This window comes from Elephas maximus, chromosome 8, assembly GCF_024166365.1.
Source record: "Elephas maximus indicus isolate mEleMax1 chromosome 8, mEleMax1 primary haplotype, whole genome shotgun sequence".
Classification (NCBI taxonomy): domain Eukaryota; kingdom Metazoa; phylum Chordata; class Mammalia; order Proboscidea; family Elephantidae; genus Elephas; species Elephas maximus.
Genome location: NC_064826.1, coordinates 43,865,473 through 43,885,394, shown reverse-complemented (window position 1 = coordinate 43,885,394; position 19,922 = coordinate 43,865,473). Strand labels below are relative to the sequence as shown.

Below are 19,922 nucleotides of genomic sequence, written 5' to 3'. Positions count from 1 at the left end.
GGGCTCCTGTGGGGTGCTTACTCAACACTTAATAACTACTGGCTATTATTATTGATACTGTTATTGTTACAGGGAAGAATGGCATTCTTCATAATTTGTTGAAAATAGCAAGGTTAGTCAAATTAAGTAAAAAAACAAACAAAAAAATCATGAACCTATAGGAGGAGTTCTTAGGGAAACTCAGAAATGCTACCTCCCCCTGAAGAGCCGCTGTGTCCTGAGCTCTGCCTTGCATTCTCCTGGCCTTGATCAATATGGATTTTGTGTCACTGGGACACATGCCTGAAGGACCAGGGAGGCTTTGGTGTTTCAACTGCTGAGTTCCAGTTGTATCCCCCATTACTGATTGTCACCTGGCTTAGCACGAAGCTCAAAGGACACTGGGGTTCCAGTGATGAGGCCAGTAACCCCAAATCCCCAAACTAACTTACTGTCACCGCTTAGAGCAGGTGGCCACAAAGCTCTCAGCTCTCCCTCTGAGCTCAGACTTGGCAGTTACACCAAAAGGCCTGCGGTAGAGGGAGGCATATACAGTAGCTGTGCCAAGCCCTAGAGGCCTCCTTCGCTGGCTAGCTGGGGCCGTGCCCTTCAGCAGAATTCTATAGGACACAGTGGGATCCCAGGGCCCCCTTTGGGTTCCCTCCATCCAAGGCTCCACCAATGAATTAAGTTCCCAGTGATGGTTTTGATGTCTTATGACAGACTATAAGCCCCAAGAGAGCTGAGATTGTTGTTTGCACCGCTAATGCACATACTTGTGAGTGAATGAATGATGACGACATTCAGGAAGATCTAGCTTCTGTGTTTTCACGAGACAAACAGAAGCAACTGGCCACGGAGCTCTCACGGTTATTCCTTGAACAACGACCTGTGATGGATCTTCTCACCACTCCTCAGCTTTTGATTCTTCCACCTGTTACCTTGGCTGGCAGCACCACAACTGGGCCTCTTATGGTTTCCCTTTGGAGGGGTTTGACCTTTTCTCTCTTCCTGGCGGAAGAGAGGGTCATTTGCTACAGAGCACTGAGCAAGAAGTTCAGCTTGTACAGAACACATGACTTGCTCCTTTCCTGCTTACTTTGCCAGAAACTAAAATGTTAGCACTAGAAGCACCCAGAAATCACCTCCTCATGGATGAGCCCAGGAAGCCAAGGCCCTGAGACATGAAGCAAGTAGCCCAAGGCCACAGAGCTGGCCGCAGGGAGGGACAGGAGACTTGGCCTCTGAACCAAGCACTTTTTTTTCTTAAATAATGTTCATTGTGTTTTAGGCAAAAGTTTACAAGGCAAATTAGGTTCCCCATTAACAATTTCTACACAAATTGTTCCATACCATTGGTTATAATTTTTACAATGTGTCAGCATTCTCATCATGATTTCCATTCTCTGTTCTGTTCCCACCGATGTTGCTTCTCCTCTCTGCCTTGCCTTCTCATCTTTGCTTTTGGGTAAATGTTGGCCTTTGGTTTCACAGAGTTTATTGTTTAAGGGAAGAGATTACTCACAGGTGACAATGTTTATTTTATAAGCCAATCTATTATTTGGCTGAAAAATGACCTGCAGAAATAGCTTCAACTCCACATTCAAAAGTTATCTTAGGCAGATACTCCTGGGGGTTCCTCTATCTCTATTGGTCCAGTAGGTCTGCCTTTTTTAGGAATTTGAGTTTTGTTCTACATTTTTCTCCCATTCTATCCAGGACCTTCTATTGTGTCTCTAGTCAGAAGGGTCAGTAGTAATAGCCGAGCACCATCTAGTTCTTCTGGCCTCAGGTTAGAAGACACCGTGGTTCCTGCGGGCTATTAGTCCTGTAGATTAGTTTCTTCTTTGAGCCTTTGGTTTCCTTCCTTCTCTTTTGCTCCATACGAGGTAGTGACCAAAAGCTGTATCTCAGATGGCCGCTTACAAGCTTTTAAGACCCAGACGCTACTCACCAAAATTGAATGTTGAATATTATCTCTGTGAACTATGTTATGCAAATTGACTAAGCTGTCCCCTGAAACCATGGTCCCAAGCCTTTTAATCCAGTAAACCAATCCCACAAGTTTTTTGGCTGTAAGTCTCTGTAACTGTGCCCCCTATGTGGTTTGTTATATACAGCTGTCCCTCAGTATCTGAGTGGGGGATTGGTTCCAGGACCCCCCCAGACACCAAAATCCGAGGATGCTCGAGTCCCTTATATAAAATGGCATAGTATTTGCATATAACCTACGTATATCCTCTTGTATACTTTAAATCATCTCTAAATTACTTACAATACCTAATACATTGTAAACTTGTAACCAAACCCATTGCCATCAAATCAATTCGGACTCATAGAGACCCTGTAGGACAGGACATAACTGCCCCATAGGGTTTCCAAGGAGTGGCTAGTAGATTTGAACTGCTGACCTTTTGGGTAGCTGCTGAGCTCTTAACCACTGCACCGCCAGGGCTCCTAATACAATGTAATGTAAATACTATGTAAATAGCTGTTAATGCTTACACTTAATGCTTTCTCAGTCTTTGCAAGCACTTTATCACAAACCAGAGAGACCATTTTTTTTTCTGTTGTAGGGGAAGCACCAACACACGAACTTCAGCTTCTTTCGGCTTTCTTGTGCGAACACTCGATTTGTTCTTACCAACCTTACGGCCCACGTTGCCAAACCACATGCCACTTTTCAAAAGATCTAAGATTTTTATTTTCTCATGGAGAGATAGCAGTTTATGTTTCCTCTTAGCCTTTGAGGGATTGCTTTGACCACTCCATTGCTTTTTAGGAGCCATTTTTTCACAGAAACAAAGGGTGCACACAATACAACCAGCTAAGGAAGGAGACGTGAGGTGAATAATGCTCAAACAACAAGTGCTGGAGAGAGACTGAGGATCTGTGAAATGGTGGGAGGCTACAGCAGGGGACGCCTACACATCACCTCATTTGCAAGGATTCAGCGCAGCGTGAAGTGCTCGGAAACCCTGGTGGTGTAATGGTTAAGAGTTATGGCTGCTAACTGGCAGTTCAAATCCACCAGGCACTCCTTGAAAACTCTGGGACAGTTCTGCTCTGTCCTACAGGGCCACTGTGAATCGGAACCAACTCGATAGCAATGAGTTTTGGTTTTAGCACAGTGCTCTTCGTGTGGCAAATTCAAGTTTCGCTTTTTGGAACTTTTTCTTTTCGTGAATATTTTCTATCAGTGGTTGGTTGAATCCGGGGATGTGGAACCCACAGATACGTAGGGCCCACTGTATGTGTATATATATGCACCACATACAATATATATATATGTGTCTCTAGATACAACCATACACGCATGTGCATTTACTCATGTAAGCCTTTTTATACACATACATGCATTCATGTCTACCTATGGAATCACACATGCTTTTTGGTTGTTTTTACTGTTGTTGCAAAATTGTATATGTTACAGCATTTACCAAAATTGGCCCTTTTCCTCATGTATTTCTTAGTGCCTTTGTCTTGGTCAGGTTGTGCTGACTTCACCCATATTTGGTCTTGCCTTTTCCATTCCCAAAAGTAACAAGTGTCTACTCTCTAGAAAAGTGATTCCCCCTCCCTCTGCCTCCCCAGCAGAGGGAGGGGGAATCACTTTTCTAGAGAGTGATTTTTAGGACACTTTCTAGGACCTTCTCTCTGCCTTGCGCAGGTCATAAAGTCTTGTACTAATGCACGAAAGTATCCCTTAAGCAAAATTCTCTTTCTACATGTTATAAACACAAAATATACCTACCCTAACCCTAACTCAAAGGTCAGCGGAGTTAGGTCTGCTGGAAAAAAGACCTCATGATCTGCTCCTGTAAAGATTATGGCCTAGAAAACCCTATGACGCAGTTTTACTCTGTCCTATAGTATTGCTATGAGTCAGAATCTACTCAATGGCACACAACAAGAACAATGCACACAGACATAAGTTATATGTGTGTGTGTATGTATGGTATAGGTAGAATATATCATACATATCCATATATAAACACACATACATATTTGTGGATGATATTAGTATGTTTGTGTGTGTGTGTATACACACACACAAAAATACGTAAACTTTTCTATATTCCGAAATACATTTACTAAAGAACTTAGATAAGCTCAACTACCTGTATCTTATGGCTATTTATTACAGAACAGTGATTCTTAACTGAAGGGGCAGTGGAAAGCCAGAAAATTCTGAGTATGAGAAAGGGAGAACATGCGTAATTTATAAAAGCATATTCAATATTATAATTGTTTTGATTTGTTTTAGGCACAATATTAACACGCTTTGAAACTTTAAATAACATTGAAGAAGGGCATGTAGGTTGTATGCTTATCAAAAGGGGGCACGGCTTAATAGAACGGCTGCGGAATACCGCTATGGACTCACAGCATATTACAGCCGAAAGGGCTCTGGAATCACGTGGTCCAACTCCCGTTAAAGATAAGAAAACTTCTACCCAGAGAGGTTAAATGACTTCTTGTCTAAGGTTAAACAGCTGTTCATTGGTTCCTGAGGACGTGGCCACATGGATTTTGTCTGTTGTATGTTCACAGCACCTAGTACAGGGCTCAGTATGAAATGGGAGTCCAGGAATTGCTGTTGACCAACTAAAGGGAATATGTTACACTAAGGAGTTAAGACCTATAGGGAAGCAAGTTCCCAAACATGCCTGAATGCTTTAACAAGTGGGACATGTGGAAAAGGAGAAGCTGAACCTGGGGTTTTCACTATAAGGCATTCCCTGGCTACAGCCTCCTCTTTGTAAATCTGGGAGACTCCATGCTGGCCTTCTCTAGCAGGGGGAGAAAATATCAGTGTGCAGGAGTCATTCCTCATGCCATGGCTCTCCCCTTCCCTCTGTCCTTCACAGAGGCCACCACCAGGTTGGAGGATGGTTTCAGTCTAGTTCCGTCTACCTAAACAAGGTGCAGGCTTTCTCTCATTTTTTCTGACAGGACCAAGAGGCTCAGCAGAAGGACTGGAGCTCCTAAAATAGTTACCCTGCGAGCAGAGGCAGTAGCCCCAGGAAGAGTTTGCTCGCAGTCTGTGCTAAGACAGACGCAGGGCCAGACTCTGCCGAGGAGACAGCAAGGAGGCAACTCTCCCAGGAACGGCGGCTGCAAATGCGTCTACCCGGAGGCAGAAGTCCACTTACCGCAGTGCGACTGGAACACCTGTGGCTTGACGACCTGGTTACAGGCACTGCACACTACGAGATAGAAGTCGTCATGTGCTGGGTAATGGCCAAATAAGTGCATATCTGTGGGGGAAATGAAAACAATTTTTTTTTGAAAGAGCAATTAAGTCTTAGAAGGTGTACAATTTCCTCTTAGAATTTCTTCAAGGACAGCTTTTCAAACAAGACACACAGAAATGCAATGACCTTTACTAAGGGGAATGCAGCTTGTCATAACTCTCAGAGGGGCAACCGACTCACTTCCTCTGGGAAAGGAACTGCTACCACTGTTGATTGGTTATTGGTGTGTGTGGGGGGGGAGGGGCTTCTCTGAGTCACGTGCTACATGGGGAAATGCCCTGTTCTGAGAAAGCCCAGTGTTAGCTGGGGCCCACTGAGGCTCTATCTATTTCAGGATGTGGGGAGACTCCCCCAAACCCATTCCTACTTAAGCAGAGGTCTCTTAGGTGAGAGACAATGGTGAGGGGAGTTGGGGCAGAATGAGAAGTCACCTTGACCTCAGAGGTCACCCGGGTTTCCCCATTACCTAAGGGAGATGCCAACCAAATGGAACCTCTGCACGTCATTGTCCATTATTTGCTTATTTGCTACCATCATTATCCATTACTCATTTGGTAAATGTTTACCGAGTGCCTACTATGGGCCAGGCATTGTGCTAGGTGTTGAGGAAAACCGGTGAAAAAGAATGAGGTTTCTGCTTTCCCGGAGCTTATGGTAGCAGAAGAAACATTAAACAATTATACAAGCAATGACTTGGTTATAATTTGTGGCAAGTACTAAGGAGTTAAATGCGGTTTTATGAAAGCATGGGACAGACGGGCCTAATCTAGTCTGAGGGGTTGGAGAAGGCTTTCCTTAGTAGGGGGCATTTCAGCTAAGACCTGAAAGAGAAGTAGGGGTTAAAGAAACAAAAGTCCAGGGGAGGGGGAGGAAAGTTCAAGGGTCACAGAGGGAACACCGTTGTGCACCTGAGAAACCACTTAAGTGAAACCTAAGAAAAAGAAGGTAGTGTTTGGGAGTGAGGCTGGAGAAAGCCCAGAACGTATAAGCCTTGTTGACCAAGGTAAGGATTCTGAACCTGATTTTAAGAGTAAAGGGAAGCTCCCAAAGAGAGCTGAGGTGGCAATCTTAATATCAAAGTAGACTTTAAGACAAAATCAGTCAAAAGACAAAGATGAACATTATATAGTGATAAAAGGGTCAATTAACCAAGATGATTTAACAATTATAAATATACGTGCACCCAACATTGGGGGACCTAAATATATAAATCAAACACTGATAGAATTGAAGGGAGAAATAGAGAGTATTACAATAATAGTTGAAGACTTCAATACACCACTTTCAATATTGGACAGAACATCTAGAAAGAAGATCAACAAGGAGGCAGAGGACCTGAAAGACAATATAAACCAACTAGACTTAGCAGACATATATAGAACAATCCACCACAAAACAGAACAATTTACATTCTACTCTAGTGCACATGGATCATTATTCAGGACAGACCACATTTTACGGCACAAAGCAAGTCCTGATAAATTTAAAAAGATTGAAATCATACCAATTATCTTCTCTGACCACAATGGAATGAAGCTAGAAATCAATAACAGAAAAAAAAAAAAGCCCTGGAAAATACACAAACATATGGAAATTAAACAATACACTATTAAACTACCTATGGGTCAAGGAAGAAATCAAAAGAGAAATCACAAATTTCTTAGAGTCAAATGAAAATGAAAGCAACAACATGCCAAAACGTACGGGAACAGCAAAGGCAGTACTCAGAGGGAAACTTAAAGCAATAAAAGCCTATATAAAAAAAGAAGAAAGATCTCAAATTAATAGCCTAATTCGACTACTCCAGAACAGGAAACAGAAGAGCACACTAAGCCTAAACCTACCTGAACAAAGGAAATAACAAAGATCAGAGCAGAAATAAATAAAAACAAAAAATAAAAACAACAGAGAGAATTAACAAAGCCAGAAGTTGGTTCTTTGAAAAGATTGATAAAACTGACAAACCTTTTGCTAGACTGACAAAGAAAAGATGCAAATAACCAAAATAAAAAATGAAAGGGGGGACACTACAACTGATTCTATAGAAATAAAGAGAATTATGACAGAATATTATGTACAACTGTACGGCAACAAACTGGATAATCCAGATGAAATGGACAAATTCTTAGAAGCACACAACCTACCCAAACTGACTCAAGAGGAAACGGACAGTCTCAACAGACCCATAACAAGTGAAGAAATCGAATCAGTGATTAAACGCCTCCCAGCAAAAAAAAGTCCTGGGTGTGATGGCTCCACTGGGGAATTCTACCAAACATTTAGAGAAGAATTGACACCAATACTATTTAAACTCTTCCAAAAGAGAGAGAAGAAAGGAATAACCCTAATTCATTCTATGAAGAAAATATAAAATGACATCCAAAACAGACCACAAGAAAACCACAGCCCAATATCTCTTATGAATATACACACAAAAATCCTCAACAAAATACTAACAAAATCCAACAGCATATTAAAACAGTCATACACCATCATCAACTGGGATTTATTCCAGGAATGCAGGGATGGATCAACATTAGAAAATCAGTCAATGTAACACCCCACATCAATGGTGTACTGATCATATCTATGGATGCAAAAAAAGCATTTGATAAAATCCAACATCCTTTTTTGATGAAACACTAAAGAAGACTGGAATAGAAGAGAAATTCCAAAACATGATTCAGGGCATACATGAAAAGCCAATAGTGGACATTATACTTAATGGAGAAAGACTGACAACTTTCCCCTTGAAATCGGGAATAAAACAATGGTGCCCGCTCTCACCACTTCTATTCAATATTGTATTAGAAGTGCTAGCCAGAGCAGTAGGACAAGAAAAAGAAATAAAAGATACCCAGATTAGAAAAGAAGTAGTAAAATTATCTCTATTCATGGATGTATGATCCTATACATAAAAAATCCCAAAGAGTCCACAAGAAAACTTATAGAGCAAATAGAAGAATTTAGCAGGGTACAAGGTCAACCAACGAAAATCAGTTGGGTTTCTATAGACCAGCAATGAGAAATCTGAAAGGAAAAGTAGGGAAACAATTCCATTTACAATAGCATCTAAGAGAATAAAATACCTAAGAATAAGTCTAACCAGGGATGTGAAACTATAAAACACTGCTGAAAGAGATTAAAGAAGTCTTATATAAATGAAAAGATATTCCATGTTCATGGATTGGAAGGCTTAATATTGTTAAGATGTCAACACTACCCAAAGCAATCTGCAGATTCAATGAAATGCCCATCAAAATTACAACAGGACTCTTTACAGAAATAAAAAAACAATACTTGACTTTACATAGACAGGCAAGATGCCCTGAATAGCTGAAACAAGGCTGAAGGAGAAGACTTATATTTCCTGATTTTAATTTATACTGTATAGCTACAATAATCAAAACCGCTTGGTACTGGTATAGCAACAGATACACATAGATCAATGGAATAGAAATGAGAGCCCAGAGATAAACCTACACATCTTTGGTCAACTGATTTTGACAAGGGTGCTAAGTCCATTAGATGGAGAAAGAAGAGTCTCTTCAACAAATGGTGCTGGGAAAACTGGATTTCCACATGCAGAAAAATGAAATAGGATTCATGCTTCATGCCATACACAAAAACAAATTCAAAATGGATTAAGGACATAAATGTGCAAACTAAAACCATAAAATTCTCAGAAGAACAAGCAGGGCAATGGTGTCAGGCCTAGCTTTCAACAATGGATTATCTAACATAATAAGAAAAGCACAAATAGTAAATGACAAAATAAATAAATGGGATCTCATAATAATAAAAAATTTTTGTTCATCAAAAGACTTTACAAAAAAAGTGAAAAGAAAACTACTGACTGGGAGAATATCTTTGGAAACCATATATCCAACAAGAATCTAAAAACCAAAATACATATAAAACTTTGATAACTACAAAGACAAATAACTCAATCATGTTGTTGTTAGGTGCTGTCAAGTTGGTTCCAACTCATAGTGACACTATGGACAAGAGAACAAAACCCTGCCTGGTCCTGCACCATCCTCACAATCACTGTTATGCTTGAGCCCATTGCTACAGCCACTGTGTCAATCCATCTCATTAAGGGTCTTCCTTTTTTTCACTGACCTTCCTTCTCCAGGGACTAGTTCTCCTGATAACATGTCCAAAGTATGTGAGAAGTCTCACCATACTCACTTCTAATGAGCATTCTGGCTGTACTTCTTCCAAGACAGATTTGTTCGCTCTTCAGGCAGTCCATGGTATATTTGATTTTCTTCACAAACACCATAATTCAAAGGCATCAATTCTTCTTCGATCTTCCCTATTCATTGTCCAGCTTTCATATGCATGTGAGGCAACTGAAAACTTCATGGCTTGGGTCAGGCTCACCTTACTCCTCAAAGTGACATCTTTGTTTTTTAACACTTGAAGAGGTCTTTTGCAGATTTGCCCAGTGCAATGCGTCATCTGATTTCTTGACTGTTGTTTCCACGAGTGTTTAGTGTGGATCCAAGTAAAATGAAATCCTTGACAACTTCAATCTTTCCTCCGTTTATCATGATGTTACTTATTGGTCCAGTTGTAATGAATTTTGTTTTCTTTACGTTGAGGTATAATCATAAAATGAGCAAAAAACTTGAAAAGACATTTCACCAGAGAGGACATTCAAGTGGCCACCAAACACATGAAAAGATGCTCAGTGTCATTAACCATCAGAGAAATAAGATATCAAAACCACGATGAGATACAATTTCACTCCTACTAGAATGGTTAATATAAAAAACAAATCAAAAAACAGAAAATAAATGTTGGTGAGTATGTGGGGAAACTGGATACCTTATCCATTGCTGGTGGGAATACAAAATGGTATAGCCGTTGTAGAAAACAGTGTGGTAATTCCTCAAAAAACTAAAAATTGAACTACCATATGACCCAGCAATTCCACTAGTAGGTATATATCCAAAAGACTTGACGGCAGAGAGTCAAAAAGAGACTTGCACACCATATGCATTGCAGCGCTACTCACAATAGCCAAAGGGTGGAAACAACCTAAATGCCCATCAGATGAATGGGTAAACAAAATGTGGTACATACATACAATGGAATGCTACTCAGCCAGTAGGAGAAACGAAGTCTACAGTATAGATGGAACTTGAAGACATTATGCTGAGTGAAATAAGCTAATCACAAAAGGACAAATACTATATGACCTCACTTATACAAAAAGACAAGAAAAGGCAAATATATAGATAAAAAGGTTTTCAGTGGTTACCAGGGAGGGAGGTGGGAAAAGGGAGGTTAATGGTGATAGGAAAATTGCATTGATTAAGGATAGGGTTACACAGCCAACTACTGTAATTGATGTCAATAAGTTGTACACCTGCAAAAAGTTGAATTGGCAAAAGTTATGTGATAGATACATTTACAATTAATGACCAAAAAAAAAAAAAAAAAGAGTAGCTGCTGAGGCTGCTTATGTACAACCAAACACCTCATGTGATTTTGTTCCTTGGTTTGGAGGTTTAGGGTCATGGATATCCCAGTTAAATGACCTAATAATGTGTTTAGTTTTTTTTTTTTTTTTTAGTTCGTTATGCAATGCTTGGGATCTTAAAAGCTTGCAAGTGGCCATCCAAGGCACAATTGGCCTCTGTTCACCTGAAGCAACAGAGGAAGAGGCAGAGTCAGGAATAGGAGGAGGATACAGAATGTGTGGCTAATTGCCTCCATGAACAACTGCTTCCTTTGCCATGAGACCAAAAGAACTGGATGGTGGCCGGCTATTATTACTGCACATTTTGATTCGAGTCCACAGAAGAATCCTGATCAAAAGGGGGAAAACGTAGGACAGAATTTCAAATTCTCATGGACTCTAGACTTTCTGGAGCCATGGAGGGTAGATAAACCCCTGAAACTTCTGCCCTGAGATAATCTTTAGACTTTAAAACAAAAATATCCCTGAAGTCATCTTAAAACTGACTAACAGTTTAGCTTAACTAGTAAAAGGGTATGCCTTGAGCATTATGCTCTTTTAAGAACTATCTACATAGGAACAAACTGACAACAGCAACTTGGAAGATAAGATAGGAACCTAGGGGACAGTGATTTTATGTTAATGAGGGAGGAATGACTCAGAAAAGGAGGATAAGAACGGTTGCACAACTCGAAGAATATAATCAATGTCACTGAATTTACATGTAGAAACTGTTGAACTGGTCTATGTTTTGCTTTGTATATTCTCAACAATAACAACAAAATAAAACAGAAAAAAAAAGAATAATGGGAAGCTACTGAGAATTTTTAAGCAAAGAAGTGATGTGATCAGATATGAACCATTAAAAGATTAGTTAAAAGTTCAGATGTGTGGACACATATGTCCACACAAAAACTAGTACATGAATGTTTACTGCAGTATTATTCATAACAACCAAAAAGTGGAAACAACCCAAATGCCCACTGATTGGTGATAAGGATATCCATACCATAGAATATTATTTGGCATTAAAAAGGAATGAATTACTGATACATGCTGCAACATGGATGACCTGGAAAACATTAGGACAAGTGAAAAAGCCAGACCAAAAAAAGATTACATATTATATAATTCCATTAGGTTATGGATATTAAGAGGGAAGATCGCTCCTACCTTGGGGCACTGGGGGAAGGAAATTAACCCACACTCAGGTGTATTTGCTGAGGATAACTGGTGAAAAAGAGTAAGGTCTTCTGGAATAGACTAAGAATGTCCAGAATAGGCAAATCTATAGGAACAGAAAGAGGATTAGTGGTTTTTAAGGTTGGGGAACCACCTAAAAAAACCCACCCTGGTGGCATAGTGGTTAAGTGCTATGGCTGCTAACCAAAAGGCTGGCAGTTCAAATCCACCAGGCACTCCTTGGAAACCAGATGGGGCAGTTATATTCTGTCCTATAGAGTGGCTATGAGTTAGAATTGACTCGACGGCAATGGATTTTGTTTTGTTTTGTTTTAGGGTTGGGGAAGGATGGGAGGTTGGAGCCTTGATAGCCAAAGGATATGGAGATTCTTTTCGGGGTAATGAAAATATTCTGAAATTAGACAGTGGTGCTGGCTGCACAACTCTGGGAATATAATAAAAACCACTAAACTGTATACTTTAAATGTGTGACTTGCATGGTACGTGAACTGTGTCTCAATAAAGCTGTGTAAAAAAAAAAAAAAGCTCAGCTATGAAGAAACCCGTCATCAAATCTCCCTGTCCTCCACCACTGGATGGAGGCCAGAGCCGTGGAGGGTACCTCAGCCATGCCTCTTCTTATCGGCCAGCTCTTGGTGAGTCACTAAGGCTCTGAGAGCAGGGAAATCATAATCACTGACAGGGCCTGTGCAAGAATTCAGTATCATCATACACATGAAAGCATTTTCTACCACAATCCTCCTGAACTTCCTTGGGCTGAGAGAGTATCCCCTGCCCCCAGTCCTCATTTTCTGAACTCAACCTGGGTCTGCAATAAAACCCCCAAACATGGGGTTATCCCCCTAGCTGCAATCCTAGGCCACAAGGAAGAATTGAGTAGTTCACCCCATAGAAAAGTCTCATTTATAACAACAAATGCTTTAACAGAGACCCCACGGCTCTGTGTTCCTCAGAGCAGCCCTGCTGCTTGGAGGCAAAGAGAATCTGCAAATCCGTAACCCACAAGGAGCTGAGTTCCCCACTTGCCCTGGAGGGACCCCATGACTTGAAGGTTAGGACTAGCTCACCTACCGAGGGGTGACTCCCTCTGCAAGGTCCTCAGCAGGTTTCAGGTTCCTGAGGAGGCTGCTTCTTCCCGAAGCCGCTGACAAGGGAGACGCTGGGGATGGGGGCCTGACTGGATTTTTAACTTGTTGGGTGGCCCTGGGAGAGGCCTGTTATTATCCCCTTTCTATTTTTTTATGACTGTCTCTCTCCATTTCCACTTCTGCCGGGGAGTTACAGCAGAGGAACATTATTGTCAGTGGGTGGTAGTAGGAGAGGCCTGTGGAAGGAGGCCGAGAGAGAACCTCGCTGTGGCAAGAGCACTGAAGGGTGAGGAGGCGTATGCTGGCCCCTCCCCCACGTGCTGGGCCTGAGGATAACGGAGCCCTCTGTGGCCAGGCCCAGGACCCTCAGTTCACAGCCTCACAGCAGTGGACAGGAGCACCTCTCAGTCCTTACCTGCTAGTAACCACTCTTGTTTTACTTTGTACTTACAGGTTGTTTACTTTTATAACATATATTCCTTTTTATAACAAAAGCGATCCATGTTTTTTGAAGATACATTTAGAAAATACAGAAAAGCCAGAATAAATTAAAAAAAAAAAAAGTCACTGGCAACCTCAGTTAACATTTTGCCTATTAAAAAAAAACCCACTGTTGTCCACTCAATTCCAATTTATAACACTTCGTGTCTCATTTAATTTTAAACTCACTTTTTATGGAAACTGAGGCAGGGATCCAGCAGGCGCACACTCATTCTCTCTGTATTTTTTACATGTTACATTATGTATATTTTTTACACATTCCTGGCATATCTATACATATCTTTATCTATGTTGTGGCTGTTAGGTGCCGCCTAGTGACCCTATGTACAACAGAACGAAACACTGCCCGGTCCTGCGCCATCCTCATAATCATTGCTATGTTTGAGCCCATTGTTGCAGCCACTGTATCAGTCCATTTTGTTTTGGGTCTTCCTCTTTTTCCATGACTCTTTACTTTACCAGGCATATTGTTCCTCTCCAGGGAATGGTCCCTTCTGATAACATGTCTAAAGTATGTGAGACATAGTCTTGTCATCCTCACTTCCAAGGAGCACTCTGGCTGTACTTCTTCCAAGACAGACTTGTTTGTTCCTCCAGCAGTCTGGTATATTCAATGTTCCTTGCCAACACTTCAACATTCAAAGGGATCAATTCTTCTTTGGTCTTCCTTATTCACTGTCCAGCTTTCACATGCATATGAGGTGACTGAAAATACCATGGCTTGGGTCAGGTGCACCTTAGTCCTCAAAGTGACATCTTTGCTTTTTAACACTTTAAAGAGGTCTTTTGCAGCAGATTTGCTTAAAGCAATTGATTTCTTGACAGCTGATTCCATGGGTGTTGTTCTTGGATCCAAGTAATCTGAAATCCTTGACAACTTCAATATTTTCTCCATTTAATCTACATCTATATATAGACCTCCATCCCTCCCTTCCTTCCTCCCTTCCTGGTCTTTACACCTTTGTTGTACATTCTTGATCACCTATCAGGGCCCCGTGAGGACTTAATCGGATGCCCTACTTCTTCCGTATTCCTTCAGAGATCTGCAGAGTCCCTTGCTTCTCTCTCCCTCTCCCTCCACCCCCACCCCTGCCCCCCCACGCACACCTCTTATGTCTCCTAGTTGAAAGTAAAGGTTAGGCTAGTTAGAGACTGTGGCTACCTAGGAGTGTATTCCACTCAAGGCCCTTCACTCGGCTGGAATTTTTCTTGGTTTCCCTCTAGGGTAGTTTCAACCTTGTACATGTCTGCTCAGAGCACATCTCCCGTGGAAGGTGAGAGGACCTGCTTGTCTGCTCGGATTATTCCCCAGTGAGTCGACCTTGAGTCCCTCTATGGGCTGCTCAGGTTCTGACTGCTGGGCAAGTGGGAGCAGAGTAAGGCCCTTGGCATCTAGGAAGGAAGGAAGGAAGACCACCACTTCACATGATTAGGTCTCCACAGTCAGCGTGCTGTTTGACTAGATTAATAGTGGTTGAAGATGGGGGAGGGAGATAGGAAATATGAAAACTAATACGCCAGGCACAATGCTAGGTACTCTGTTTACTCATTTTCTCTTACTTTTACTGGAGCCGTGGTGGTGCAGTAGTTAAAAGCTTGGCTGCTAACCAAAAGGTTGGTAGTTCGAATCTACCAGCCACTCCCTGAAAACCCTATGGGGCAGTTCTACTCTGTCCTATAGGGTCACTATGAGTTGGAATCAACTTGACAGCAATGGGTTTGCTTTGGTCTTACTTTTAATATGTCATCTAAGTAAAACATTCAAAGCACAGTTAGAAACAAAAATCACGATGTGCTGAAATGGGCTTATACCAGCTTGTGAAAACTGATTGTGCACATCTCTTCCCATTTCCATGTTCAGTGACATCACACTGGTAGCTTAAAATCAGCTATGGTGTGAGTATTTACACCTGGGGAATGAGAAAGCACTATAAATCAGGTATTTCTTTTTCTTTTGGAGAGCCAATTGTCAAACATTTACCAGTACACCACTAAATAAAGATGGGCAAAAAAGTGAAAACTCTAACGGCCTATAATGCCATCACCTTGAGATAACCAGCTGACATATGAATATATATCCTAGACTTTTATGTAATGTTGCTGATGTTGGGTGTTGGTTAATTCCGACTCGGAGCAACCCCATGTGACAGATAGAACTGTCCCACAGGGTTTTCTAGGCTATAATCTTTATGGAAGCAGACTGCCAGGTGTATCTCCTGCAGAGCTGCTAGGTGAGTTTCAACGGCAAACCTTACAGTTAGCAGCCAAACGCTTACCCATTGTGCAACCACAGCTCCTTTTATATAATAACAATATCTACTTAATCCTCATAATTAGCATACAAACTTATCATCTCCACTTTCCAGGCAAGGAAATGAAGATAAATAGCTTTCTTGAGATCCCATGGCAGTGATTTGTAAAGTGAACAAGATTCCAGGACACCCTGACTCTAAAGCCAATGCTTACTCCCCAGCAACATACTGCCTCTTTAATAACACAGCAAGATTCCATTTCACAGGTAAAGAAGCCAGTTTGGAAGGGCTGCCTGGATAACTAACAGGCTGTCCCAAGATTCCAGAGAAGCTGTTGGCAGGAGCGCAGGTCTAGGTCAGAAGGTGGGGTTTGGAGTATAGTGCTCATTAACCGTGTAACCTCAGGGAAGGTGCTAAACCTTTCTGAGTGCCAGTTTCCTCATCTATGAAATGGCCCTCACGGCCTCTGCCTGATGGGGTTGCTGCAATGACTTGTAAAAGCTTTCCTGGCTCTGTGTCTTCTTCCAGGAGAGATCCAGGGACACCATAAAGAAAGCTCTAATCAAGGTTGTCTTCCCATTTTTCAAAACTAGTTCTCTCTCCAGTGGAGAGTCCTTGCTACAGGCACATGTTTAGATTTTCCCTCCTGACCATTCACAGCAGACCTTCTTCAAAGGCTGGTGACCTTTCTGACCCGCCGAACTTCAGGTGTGTGCACGTACACAGGTGAGCTTGTGCGTGGACAAGTGGTGACTGACAGCCCCTGGGAGTGCTCTCTTTGGGCTGTGGTTGGATTCTGGGGCAACAAGTGCATGATGATGGGACTTGGCCCAGTTTCAAACACAATGTGCAACTGTAAAAATGGCCTGGCAGGGGCCTCTGACCTCCCCTAACTTCATGAGGAGGAAGGAGAATCAAGACCAACAGGCCAAGGCTGATTCCTAGGAGGCACAGGCCAGACATGCCTCCTCTCTCCACTATCTTTACACCAACTATCCCTACCATGGCACTTTGTACTTCTCTGTTGAGTTCGATAATTCATTTTAATGGCCACACAGAGCTCACAGCGCATACTCATGATTATGGGGTTTATTAGGTAAGTAACAGGTTACAGTTCAGGTTGAGGGATGCTCAGGATACAGTTCTTGCATCAGGACAGCCTCTTCTCAGCGGTGCCCACAGGCGGGCCTCTCTCTGGTCCCTTGGCCTCTGCCCTGCTTGGGCAAGTATTACGAAACTCTTTTAGCTCTGTTGATAAATGCCCAGAGGCACCCCACTCCGCCAGTAAGCCCTGGCCTGAAGGCATTCAGCTCTGGCTCTGTGGGCTAGGTTGGTAAACCTAGCTCCACCAAGTGCCCAGAGGCACCCTACTCTGCCAGCAAGCCTCCTGCCTGAAGGCGTTCAGTTTTCTCACTTTATGGGTGTGGACGGGGAAGTCTACTATGCCGTCTCCTGGTTCTGCTGCCATTTCTCTGCCACTGCTTCTTGCTGTTTTTAGTGTGACAGCTCTCACTCTCTCTGTCTCCTGGTTCTGGGAACTTCTCTGCACAGGGATCCCTGGTCCAAAAGACATGCTCCACTCCTGGCTCTTCTTTCTTGATGGTAATGAGAACCTCTCCTTCCACCTCTAGGATAGCTCATTTTAAGCCTAGCAGGATGGCAAAAGTGACCAATCCCTTCATTAGGGTCCCACAGACCTTATTTGCATGGTCCCACTCCCACACAGGTGCCATGAACTTCATCTGCATCACTAGCAAGCTATCCAATCCTCTTGATGGGCCACAATTACTTTATTTGTATAGTCCCACTCAATTACTTGATGGGCCACAATTACTTTATTTGTATAGTCCCACTCAATTACAATCAGTTTTCACAAGATCATGGCGGGAAGGCCATATAAAAGCCATCCATCGCACCGCAGGAACCATCTCCCAAACAGACAAAGCCAAACCTCTATGTTTTCAACTGTTTTGCTCTTACAAATAGATTGACTGTAGATCAGATACGGTGTTAGCATCACCACAGAATTCTCAGAGGTGACTTTAGTCACTCTCCTGGCCTGATCCTAGACAAGGAAGCGGCAAGCTCCACTAGCTCCATTTTGCAGATGGGGAAAGCAGAGGTACACTTGCTTCTAGCACAATAATTTTCAAATTTTTGACCCCACTTAGCCCTGGTGGTGTAGTGGTTAAATCGCTCAGCTGCCAACCAAAAGGTCAGTAATTCGAACCCACCGGCTGCTCCATGGGAGAAAGATGTGGCAGTCTGCTTCCATAAAGACTTACAGCTTCGGAAACCCTATGGGGCAGTTCCACTCTATCCTACGGGGTCACTATGAGTTGCAATCGACTCGATGGCAATGGGTTTTTGGTACTACATACATAAACATTATCCATCTATCTAATATCTAATATCTATCCATTCATTCATTTATCCATCCATGCATCCATCATTTATCATTGAAATGTGTGGGTTACATTCTGATATTCCCTGTTCTACTTATTTCTTTTTGTTTTACTCTATTCTTTTTTTACTCTACTTCACTTAAAACAAACAAACAAAAAAACACTGGCTGAAATCCCTAAATTAATTTCATGACCCTGTAATGGGTCACAATTCAAAGTTTTGAAAAACATGCTTCTAGGTAATCTAGGGAGTCAGGGGCTGAGCTGAGCCTGATAGTTAACTCAGGAATCCCAGAGGTCTGAGCAGGTCCTCAACCTGGGAGTCTGAAGCCCTGAACTAAGTGCCAGAAGGGACCAGCTCACAGAGCTGACTATGATCTCTTCCCAACTCTGCATTCAGTGATATCAAGTTGGTGGCTTGAATTGGCCACAGTGGAAGTATTCACACAACAGAAATCAGTATTCACTACAAACCAGGGCTTTTCCCTCCAAGAGCTGGTTGTTAACATTTTCCAGCACACCACTGACTAGTGCCCACTTTGGCATTGCTCACCCTGGCTCCATTTGCCCAGCGATAAAATAGAAAAAAATATATTCATCACCTACCACACTGAGATGCTGAAAGGCTTCTGTGAATTTACAAGGAAATCATTATATTAATATAAAATATGGCTATGGTATTAACCCAAGAACTTATGCACAACAGAGCCAGGTAAACATGCTGATCACTTCCTATCCAATCAGCACATGGTGGGAAGTGGAGGAATTAAGTTACTGGAGTTCTTCCCAATGTCTGTCGACTTAATGCTTACTCATTAAGGGTTATTCATGGAGATTATTCAAAGATTAGGCTCATGCTATTAAACTAATGCTGCTAGAGCTCTTTTCATATATAGGCTCAGTCTCAGTGCCCTGCTTAAAGCAGGAAGTCCTCTACTTCCTGTATTTAACTTTTGGTACAATTTTCACTTGTGGCAAAATCAGTAACACTCACGTTACCAACTTAGTCTGTCATATTCCGCTTGCTTCCCAACATCGCCGAGGTTCCCCCAGGCCTTCGTCTGGCTTTCAAAGCCTCCCTTCCCCTGAGACATGCCCCCCAACATCCCTCTCCTCCTCAACTCCCCCAGATGGCAGGGGAGGGAGAGAAGAGGCCGCGGGCAGTTGTGATACAAGGAGGGAGACAAAGTTTCGGACAACAGACTGGTTTCTGTGAAAGTAAAGTAATAGCTCAGATTACCCAGTGTAGTTAGAAAACTATTGCTTAACATTGAAGAAAAAAAAATGGAAGATTAGGAGTTGTATTCTAATCAAAGTAAACAGCTTTCTGAGGGCGACATTTGCAACAGGCAAGTCGTGTATTCGTATCAACGTTGGTTTATATCCAGTCTTAACTTTTTCAAACTGGCTGCAGTTAAAGACAAGGCAGGGTGACAGCCCCCACCCACTGTTTATACAGGATTTGTTTCTACGATGGGAAGACATCTGGTTTTGTGGATTCAGGATCAAACTTGATGCTGCACGCTTTTAAATTTGCCCCTGGACCTCTTCCAAAGCTTCAGACTTTGACATTACGAAGTAACAACTGGTGAGAGCTTAAAAGATGAAAAACTTAAGAAAGAGAGAGTACGGGTGGATTCCTTCCTTTTACAAGTGGGAATGTTAAGTGCGGTGCACGATGCACAGAGAAGCTGCAAGAAGCAGATGCTGCTTTGAAGCCAGTCTAACTGCTTATCAGCAATCGGCGATGCCTGTGTTCAATA

General features: G+C 42.2%; 1 protein-coding gene across 7 annotated transcripts in view; it reads right to left on the bottom strand.

Moving 5' to 3' along the window:
- The window catches only part of ATXN7L1 (ataxin 7 like 1), a 286,145-nt gene that overhangs the window by 184,556 nt on the left and 81,667 nt on the right, over window positions 1-19,922 (bottom strand). For 6 of the 7 annotated variants that reach the window (XM_049894455.1, XM_049894456.1, XM_049894459.1 and 3 more), the window contains exon 3: window positions 5,136-5,240. The exons of the other annotated variant lie outside the window; for it this stretch is intronic. In XM_049894455.1, coding sequence (XP_049750412.1) covers window positions 5,136-5,240 — 105 coding nt within the window. The remainder of the gene's footprint in view (window positions 1-5,135; window positions 5,241-19,922) is intronic. 7 annotated transcript variants of the gene reach the window in all.